The sequence below is a fragment of the Lactuca serriola genome, chromosome 5, assembly GCF_051521515.1.
Source record: "Lactuca serriola cultivar US96UC23 chromosome 5, Lser_US96UC23_V15, whole genome shotgun sequence".
Lineage (NCBI taxonomy): Eukaryota > Viridiplantae > Streptophyta > Magnoliopsida > Asterales > Asteraceae > Lactuca > Lactuca serriola.
This window is the reverse complement of record NC_136412.1, coordinates 225,020,878-225,031,251: the sequence shown is the minus strand read 5'-3', so window position 1 is coordinate 225,031,251 and position 10,374 is coordinate 225,020,878. Positions and strand designations below refer to the sequence as shown.

At 26.6% G+C, this 10,374-nt stretch overlaps 1 protein-coding gene across 5 annotated transcripts; it reads right to left on the bottom strand.

Annotated features, from left to right (window-relative positions):
- Positions 1 to 3,600: 3,600 nt before the first annotated feature.
- LOC145053667 (uncharacterized) lies at positions 3,601 to 7,259 on the bottom strand. 5 transcript variants are annotated; one of them, XM_079001753.1, is made up of 14 exons: positions 7,027 to 7,259; positions 6,394 to 6,549; positions 6,262 to 6,313; positions 6,059 to 6,166; positions 5,831 to 5,915; positions 5,667 to 5,721; positions 5,505 to 5,564; positions 5,314 to 5,430; positions 5,129 to 5,239; positions 4,978 to 5,055; positions 4,752 to 4,868; positions 4,529 to 4,678; positions 4,222 to 4,322; positions 3,601 to 4,088 (listed from the first exon to the last, which is right to left on the bottom strand). In XM_079001753.1, exons 1-14 carry the CDS (start codon positions 7,243 to 7,245, stop codon positions 3,806 to 3,808), a joined length of 1,692 nt encoding a protein of 563 aa, XP_078857879.1. In that variant the 5' UTR covers positions 7,246 to 7,259; the 3' UTR covers positions 3,601 to 3,805. The 5 variants fall into 5 exon arrangements, with proteins under 5 accessions (XP_078857879.1, XP_078857881.1, XP_078857880.1 ...); XM_079001755.1 differs by having other exon boundaries at positions 5,129 to 5,188; XM_079001754.1 differs by having other exon boundaries at positions 5,314 to 5,412.
- Positions 7,260 to 10,374: the final 3,115 nt, after the last annotated feature.

Sequence of the window (10,374 nt, the reverse complement as noted above, 5' to 3'; positions counted from 1 at the left end):
TTTAAATTTAGAAGTAATTCTTTAAATGATGATTGCTAGTACGCTTCATGAGGAAGTAGAGAGAACTCTGATGCCTAAGTAGCATAATAATATTCAATCGAGTAGTATTTATCAACATATTGACAACTATTCAAAGAGAACTTGGCACATGCACTCAACACATAAGAACAATGATATTTTAATGTCTCACACTTAACACATGGGCAAGTATTTTGTTCCAAGTTAACTACTTGCACATTTTGACCTCTTTGAGTTATCTGATGCCTAAGTAGCCAAGTTTTTTTGAGCAACCCGTATCTCCTTCCGCCATCATGTGCAAGTGTTTATTTGTAAGTGGATGCCTCTCCCGTCAATGTTGAGCACGTGGATTTTGCTTCCCCATTTCTTTCATCATGGAGTTGAACTTTCGAATTTGATCTAATTCCTGGCACGATAAACTAAAGGTTTCGATTCTGAATTACGAAATTTGACATGAAAATTGTTGATGAAATGTCGTAAACAATAACTTTAAAATAAACAAATAATATAAGTTATTGAAAATGTCATAAATAATACTTCAATTAATAAGTTTCCATTTGCAACCACATTGTAATTATAACTTGCATCTTAAAATCCAAATAATTGTCCTAATGTAATGGACTGCTCTAACAAAATCATTAGGGGCGGATTTAGGGGGGTTCCAGGGTGGCACCGACAACCCCTAACTTTTCCGGCCGTAGTGGAAAAAATTTCGAAATTTTTAAAAATTTTTATTTTTTCTACTATCGTGCAACCCTAACTTTCCCGTGCAATCCCTACTATGAAATCTTGCGTTCGCCCCTGAAAATCATTTTGATCCTTAAAAGAATATTTTCCCAACTCTCGCTTGAAAAATCATTCTTACTTAATAATGATTGCTATAACTTTTTCATATCTCTATAACTCTTAAAATCATACAATAATAAAAGTTGTCCATAGACTAGTAAAACTTTAAAAGTTCTCTATACACTCGCAGCAAAGCACGAAACCTCATTTCCCTCTTTTGTACTAAAAAATAAATTGCATTTGAAGAGAGAAGTGTTGAAGTGTAGAAAACATTTATTAGTTGAATTTTACTATCTATGAACAATTTGACCATCATAGATAGTTCTCTGAACTATTTGCTAATTTGGAATTTTGGTCTATTAGTATCAACACAAACTCGTTAAAATTATTTATTTTTAGAAAATGTCAATAGAAGTCTCGTTTTTAACCGATAGTTTAAAAATAAATAAATATACATTACTTTCAAAAGATTATTTTTGTGAACTCAAAAACAAAATAAAAAACTACGTCATCTGGGAATTAAATTCTTCAGAATGTGAATCTAAAGTTATATAATATCCTAAATCCTTTTATTAAGAAAGTATATCATAATATTTTGTGGTCGTATTTGACAATGTCAAAATTGAAAGGCAATGGGAAAACCTCAAAAAACAAAAAACAAAAAACAAAAAAAACAAAAACAAAAAAAACAAAAAACAAAAAACAAAACAAAAAAACAAAAAATAAATAAATAAAAAACAAAAACCAAAAAAAAAAAAAAAAAAAGAACTCATTATTTTATGTTCTCATTTTTTTTCTAAACTTATGATTATTGTTCATTTTATGTTTTATCTAAAAATATAATAATATCGAGAACGGTCCATATAAAGTTTAGATAATTAAATATCCTCCTATTTTGTTCCTACAAATCCCCAAATTAAATAGTGACATGTATTTAATACTCATTTAATGAAATTTTATGATATTTTAGCAAACTAATATGACATATGTCATCATTTAATTGGGTAGGAAGATTTGTAGGAACAAAAATAGGAGGATATTTAATTTCTCTAAAGGTTAATAGTTTCATATTTCAATGGATATTTGAATTAAGGGTGTCGAACGGGTAAAATTTTCAGGTTTCGGGTAGAACGGGTCGGGTGGAACGAGTATTTCCTTAAGAAAATAATATTCGATACCCGACCTATATTGTAATTTGGGTTTTAGGGTTTCGGGTATTCGGGTTTGAGGTCGGGTCGGGTAATTATCGGGTATACCCGAAACTTTCTTAAATGACACTTATTGATAATTTATTTATTTATTTATTTTTATTTTTACATGTTGGTTGGTTTAATAATGAATCGGGTAGTAAAATACTCCATACAATTAACAAGGACATATATAATAACAATACAAATCATTATAATATGTTATGTACTTTTTTAATTCCATTCCGTGCGATAGTGAGAAACTGAGAATTGTGATGACGGTTCAGGACTTCAGCTTTAGCGTCGTATTCTCTTTGCAAGTTTGCGCCGACTGTCGAGCCGTCATTCATAAGTAGGAAACAAATGATTTTGTTTTATTTGAAGTGTGTGTACGTGACTGCATTGTATATTTGATATTATTTAAAAAACGAATTCGGATATACCCGAAAATAAATATTCATACTTAAAACCCGACCTATATTATTATCGGGTTAACCTATTACCCGAATGTTTATACCCGTTACCCGTTCTAACCGACCCATTATACCCGAATGCGAAACAGGTCGGGTGGGTAGAACGGTTTCGGGTTTTTTTTTACAGGCCTAATTTGAATGCCAAACATAATGTTATATTCTGGTTTTATCAAAATACATTACTATGAAATCATCAGAAAACATTAATTCGGATAAAATCAAAACGTAAAATTATTTTAATAGACAAAAATATAAAATAATAATTTTTTTAATAGTACATAAGATTTTCCAAGGTTTTTCCTTTGATTAAAAGACTGTTTATTATCATCATCATTTCCATCCTTCTTTAGTCCCTTTTCTTTGCTGAACCTTTATTTATTTAAACTGAAAATTGACAAAGTCAAACACATGAATACATTTTGAAATATTAAACAAATTACTAAATAAAAACATCTTCATCTTAAACAGAAAACCGTATTATTATTTTTCAAAACTAGAATTAACTATATCTAATTTGAAATTTAAAATTAACAGTAAGGTTTTTCATCAAGATTTTGCCATAGAGATTTTGGATATAGCAGATTTAGTCCCTAATCACTTTTGTATTTTAGATTTTTGCCATAAAGATTTTAAATATTGGTAGATTTAGTCCCTAATCACTTTTACATTTTAGATTTTTTTGAATATTGACATATTTAATCTCTATTTCGTGATTTACAAGAAACGTCCCTATAAAGATTTTTTTTTTACGTTGACAGGTTTGACCCCTATGTAAAAAATAAATTAAAAAAATTATACTCGTAATTTACAAAAAAAAAAAAGTCTTTATACATTTATTTACATAAACAATTCATGCACTTAAAACAATTACAAAATTAGTCCATACCCAATAAAAAAACTCATTGAATACGCCACCCACACCCCCTCCACTTTTATATATATTTGCATTTTTGTTCCTTTTACGCAGATTTGGACCTAAATATACAAACTCTTGTATACGTCAACATCAACAAGATTATAATTTTGATTTTTGACCCAAGGTTTAGTTTTTGTTATAATCTGTTTTATTTCATAATGAAGAACACACTTTTATTGATCAAACAAAAATATAAATTTCTAAATAAAAGAATAGCAACTAAACTCTAAAATCACTTGGGTTTTATAGAAATAAACAGAACAAGGTCAAACAGTTCTACTAATTCTAAACATTTACTCACATTTAATTTCCATTTCATATATACATATATAAAACCAATCTATGTTATAAAGCTTAAAATCAGATAAAAAACCGAGTTGAGTTTTTATTTGGTAATTAGATCTCTTATTTGATTATACTGTTTTTCAAGCCACAACTGGCGGTGTTCCGGGAGGAATGGCGGCAGCACCATTTTTTCCGGCGGACATGCATAGAGCTTCCGAGTAAGAAAGCACCGAGTCAAGATCAATGTGACAACTCAACTCGTTGATGTATTTGAAAAGGGTATCAAAGTCCATTAGCTCCCCCATTATTTTAATCCTATGTGTTTTTAGGATTGCAATGCATATGTAAAGATGAAGATGTTCACTTGGATAATGAGTCCATAAAATCTCCCACAATCTCATTATTTCCTCGTATTCGAATTCCCTGACATAATCATTTTATAATTAATACAAGATAACATAACCCATATTATTTTATGAACTTTGTCCTCCTTTTATAGATTTTACGATTTTGACCCTATGTGTTTTTATTAATTATACAAGAAACCTTGGCTTACCTTTTGAATTGTACAAGAATCCATCGGAAACAGAATAAATAATTCAAGCAGTTGTTCTCCTCAAAATAATCGTGCAATGGTTTGTCTAGAATCTCCATCAACTGCCATGTCAAACACTCAAATTACATATTTACCCTCGTTCTCATTATCACAAAGTATAAATCATTATCTTCAATTTGAATTTGAAACCAGATTATTTAAAGTCAAGCACTCGCTCTCAATCTCTTGTGATAAACACAACCTAAATGTATAATGTTTATGAAAAACACACACACACACTCACACACAAAGGTGAGAGAGAAAGAACCTTTGACAATGCAAAAAATTGAAATTTCATGCCACTTTGATCATGTTTAAAATTTGGTCCAAATCGTTCCATTAAATAAACAAAACACCAAAAAGCTTCTGACTCATCCTCCATGACATAAAGTATTGGAGATAAGAAATCATTCATACCCTGTAAAATTTCATTTGTTAACAAAAATAAATAAAAACTAATATTATCTCAATGGAGTTAAAAGAATTATTACCTGACAATAACCGATTTCAAAGTTATAAAATGAGTATGTCATTAAAATATCACGAAGAATATTCACGTTTTCATTTTCATCACCTTCATAGAATGGTAGCATTCGATCAGTTCTTACCTTGAAAATAAAAAATACAAAATAATTTAATTAACATTTATAGAAATAAAAAGTCGAGAAATTTAGTGAAGAATATGTTGTTATAGTTAATTAGTTATATAACTTATACCACATCTTTATCGATAAGAAACTTTGTTTCTTTAAATTGGGTTTCTTTTATTGATTGCTCTGTGGAAATGGAAATACTCTGCAATTGGAAAATAAATAATTATTACAGAAATTAAAAAAAAAAAATTGTTGCTAATTAATTAATGACAAACCTGCCATTCGTTTTTTAGGGTTTCATATTCCGATTTCTTAATGGTGGAAAGATAACGCCTCTGTGTATATGTAGAATCATACGCATAAAATCCCAATAAGAATTTCCAAATCTGAAATTAAATAACATTAAATTTATAGTTTATGCTCGATTTGACAAAAAAAAAACATTTAAATAAATAAAAACCTCTTTACGTAAACTATGATCCACTCCTCCATAAAAAATTCTCTTCTTTAAATCACTTGGAGACACAACTCGACCTTCAGCATCCAAAAACATTCCCCACTGCATTAAAAATTTCAGCTGTTGGGCCGATTTTGTAAAAACGTCTAAATATAAGGGGCTTTCTAGCAATTTATCGAAAAAGCAAGGTATACCTCTTCAAGTTGTAATGGAGATTGTCGTGGTTTTCCCCATACCAATGATATTTTATCGAACTGTCGATAAAAATAAAAAGTAAAAAAACACAAGTTTAAACAATTATTAATTATATATACCTACACAGATCTTAAATATTAAAAAAAAAAAAAAAAATTCACCTGAAGAGGATCCTCGAAGTTATTTATATGAAATAAATTTGTATTTTCTGATGACCTGTGAATTAAAAACATGTGTGTTAAATAATAGTTAATCATATCATTATATCAACATATTTTTGTTACTAATAAATTATGTTTTATAATAAAAGAATAGAATAACAAACCTAACAATATAAACATGTTGTTTAATTGTAGCTAGAAATTCTTGTACGCCTCCATTGTAGAAGTAAAGTGGAGGATATGCTAAACCTGTATAAAGTTTTTAGTCATATACATGAAAAAAAAATAATGTACTTTTTTTTTCTAATTATAGCAGTGAAAATTGCTTTGTATTAAAAGACATTGCTATAAATAGGAAGATTTTTCAAAGCAGAATGTTGATATAATCATACCAGATGATAGAATAACAACAGCATATTGCCACCCAATTTTTGGAGTGTGCACTCGAATTGATTGGATATCAGTAAAAGACACTGGTTTTATCGTGTATAAATTCTTGTCTGCATAAAAAATTACATCCAATTTTTTATATAAAGTATAGTGTTATTATGTATATAATATAACTATATATAATTATATATATATATACAAAAACCTCTTTCAGAAAGCCTAGCATTTGAGATTCGGCTTTTATAAGGCATCCAAGTCTATTTTGAAAAGAGAAAAAAAATATTATTAATATAAATATATTGATTGAAGATGTATTTTTACAATGAAAGTATATTACCATAAATAGTGAAGAATCTTGTTTAATAAGTTTTAACTTCCCACTGATTCTGTCAGCTGCATATTGAGTTGGATTAATTGTGACTTTCTCCTTCAAGTACACTATTTCTGCGTTTTCTAGATCACTAAAAGAGCTTTTCTTACTACTTAACATGCCCTATAACACAAAAAATATACGAAATTATTGAATTTTATAAAATATATGGGATATGAAATTAAGATTTAAGACCACAAAAAAACATGAACTTTATGGCATAAAGACAAATACTGCTATGAAGGGTGATCTATGAAGGCCTATGAGAAAATTACACGATTGATTTCTTGTTTTGATGAAGTTTCCATTTCTGAAAATTTTCGTAAATCAGCAGCAGGTTGCGTAATTGGTGGTGATAGATGATTGTATGCAGATAGCAAGCAATGGATGCTCATTAAACCATATCAATTTCACGCCTAAAAACTCATATAAAATTAAATTCCACCGTAGTTTTCACAATTGTTCATGAAAACCTAAACTCCTAATCAACCGGTTGTACTCTACAACTAGAATCGATCAAATTATTCTAATCATAGTTTTTGCTAGAGATGATTTCTTCGGTAATCAAATAATACCGTAATTAAGATGTGTGTTGCTTACTTCTTGAGATGCGGCGGCGTAATCAGCGTCATCGGATAAATCCTGAGCCTCCATTTCGAGCATCGCCGCCGGGATTTGGAATTCGAGATGCTTTAGCAACTTATTCTCGAAGAAATAGCAGTGGAAGTAAGCTTCCATGTCATAGAAACTAGACTCCTCTTTTTCCCCTTTTTTCTTGACTTTGAAAAGGTTTCCTGTTTTCAAGACCTTAGCACACATAAACGTGCGTACAATCATATTTTGCATGATGATATGTATAAAAGTAGGGTATTTATTCTCGGCAGATATATAGGTATGGAATAAGTATAATATAACTTGATTTTTAATAAGTTAATTTATGTATCCATACGACTTATATAAGATTGTAGTTATCAAAGATTGAAAATAAGTTATTTGGGTATTAATAGAAAAAAAAAATGTAACATGGATAAAACCGACAAAACTTATTATTCTCAAGAATATTTAAAAATATTTATGTCAGAATTTATTAATTTTCAGAAAAGTTATAATATTTTGACAAAATTTTTAATAAAGTTCTAAATTTTATTTTTTTATAAAAAAATCATGACTTTTTCACATTTTGAATACAAAAGCTCAAAAAACCGACTAATTTATTCATTTTAGTCATTTTTTATGTCGTCGGGACCAAATTGTTAATTTTTCGAAAATAACTGGATTTTTTTGCAGATCTCGTCAAAATTTGTAGATAATATATAAACATATTTTTTTACGTATTTATATCTATTTTTATATATTTGTGTATTTTTTAAGTTTTTAGATGTATATATTAATGTATTTTAAATGTATAAACGTATTTTTTACTTACTTATATGTATTTTTAACAATTTTACATATTTTTTACATATTTTTATGTGTTACGTTTTATATATATATATATATATATATATATATATATATATATATATATATATATATATATATATATATATAGACACACACACACATACATATTTATGTATTCTTTAAGTTTTTTATATAGATGTTTATGTATTTTTAATGTATAAAAATAATGTTTTACGTGTATATATATATATATATATATATATATATATATATATATATATATTAAGTATTTTACATATTTTTTGTGTTTTTATATGTTTTCTATGTATTATGTATTTATATGTATTTTTGCGTATTTATGTATATTTTCATTTTTTTATAAGATGTTTATGTATTTTAAATGTTTGATCGTATTATTTTTACGCATTTATGTATTTTTTACTTGAAGTCGTCTTCTCCATTTTATCTAATTCGCACAACTTCTTCAAGTATGTCTAGATGGTTTTACTAGATACCCATATATTTTAAATTTTTCTGAGAAAAACTTAAAATATATGGGTATGTAGTAAAACTATTTGCACATATTCAAAGAAGTTGTACGAATTGGATGAAATGGTGAATACGATTTGAAGTAAAAAATACATAAATACGTGAGAAAAATATAGTTATACATTTAAATTACATAAACATCTATATAAAAATCTTTAAAAAATACATAAACACATAAAAATAGATATAAATACGAAATACATAAAAAAAACACATAAAAATATATAAAATACTTAAAAATACATATAAATATGTAAAAAAAGTATGTTTATACATTTAAAATATATAAACATCTATATAAAAACTTTAAAAAATACGTAAATACATAATGCATAAAAAAAATAACACATAAAGATAAATGATATATATATATATATATATATATATATATATATATATATATATATATATAATACTTAAAAATGCATATAAATACGTTAAAAATATGTTTATAAATTTAAAATACATAAACAAAATATATATATATATATATATATATATATATATATATATATATATATATATAACTTACTAAAAGACATAAATACATAAATATATATATATATATATATATATATATATATATATATATATATAATACATAAAAAATAACACATAAAAATACATAAAAATGTGTGAAATATTTAAAAAAATATATAAACACGTAAAAAAATATGTTTATACATTTAAAATGCATAAAAATACGTAAACATATACATATAAAAACTTAAAAATACAAAAGTACGTAAAAATTGAATAAATACGTAAAAAATGCGTTTATACATTATATATAAGTTTTGATGAAATCTGCAGAAAAACTCCATTATTTTGGAAAAATTAACGATTTGATCATATGACCTACTGAAGAGGTCTAAAAGGGGCTAATGTGAATAAATTAACTGATTTCTTGGGCTTTTTTATTCAAAAAGTTAAAAAATTGGAACTTTTCTATTAAAAAAATAAATTTTAGGACTTTGTTTAAAATTTTCTCAAAATATTGGGACTTTTTCTGTAGATTTCTCTCATTTCAAATAATAAGGTTTGCAAAGAGAATTCATAGATTTACAAATGTGTTAGTTGCATATAAGATTTTGTTGATGATACATTTATGGTTGCCTCCGTGGAACAAATTTTTCAAAACTAGACCAACTAAAATTGTATCTTTAAAATACCATGAGTCAGGATTGAATAGAATTTTTTGTACTTTTATTTTTATAATTTTTTTTATATAAGTTTTGTCTATTGTACAGTAAAATATTAGGACATAACTTCATTATCTCGCATTGGGCATTAAAACTCAATGGACCGGCCTTGCTCGGATCTTCAACTGCAATTAGGCAAAGTCGAATGTCATGTTCACATTTTGTATAATCAATTGTAAAATACTAGATGTTTTTGATTCAAACATGCACAAAAGATACCGTTTTAGATGGTTTTGATAGGTTCTAGTTTGTATTATTATGGCTTTTGTTTGACTATAAGATTTATTGGACTTTTTTTTATAATTTTTTGTATTTTGTTTTGTCTGTTGTATGGTAAAATATAAAGGCAAGATTTCACTATTTCATGGTAAGAATTAAAAACAAATGGATCAATCATACTTGAATCTTCAAATCCAATTAGGCAAAGATGAATGTAATGTTGACATTTTGGATAATCTATTGTAGACCTTCAACCATGATACCAAAAGTTCTTCAAATCCAATTGGGAAAAGATGAATGTAATGTTGACATTTTGGATAATCAATTGTAGACCTTCACCATGATACCAAAAGTTCACAATACATTAAGCAAACCTTAAAAGTATACAACTACAATGGTACTTTAGGGTTGAATATACTCTTTTTGACATTGCATTATGCTATTATCTTCCTATTATATATATATATATATATATATATATATATATATATATATATATATATATATATATATATACCAACAAGTATTTGGCCTAACAATATGGTGAGATGTCATCTTTTTCATGAGGTTGTTT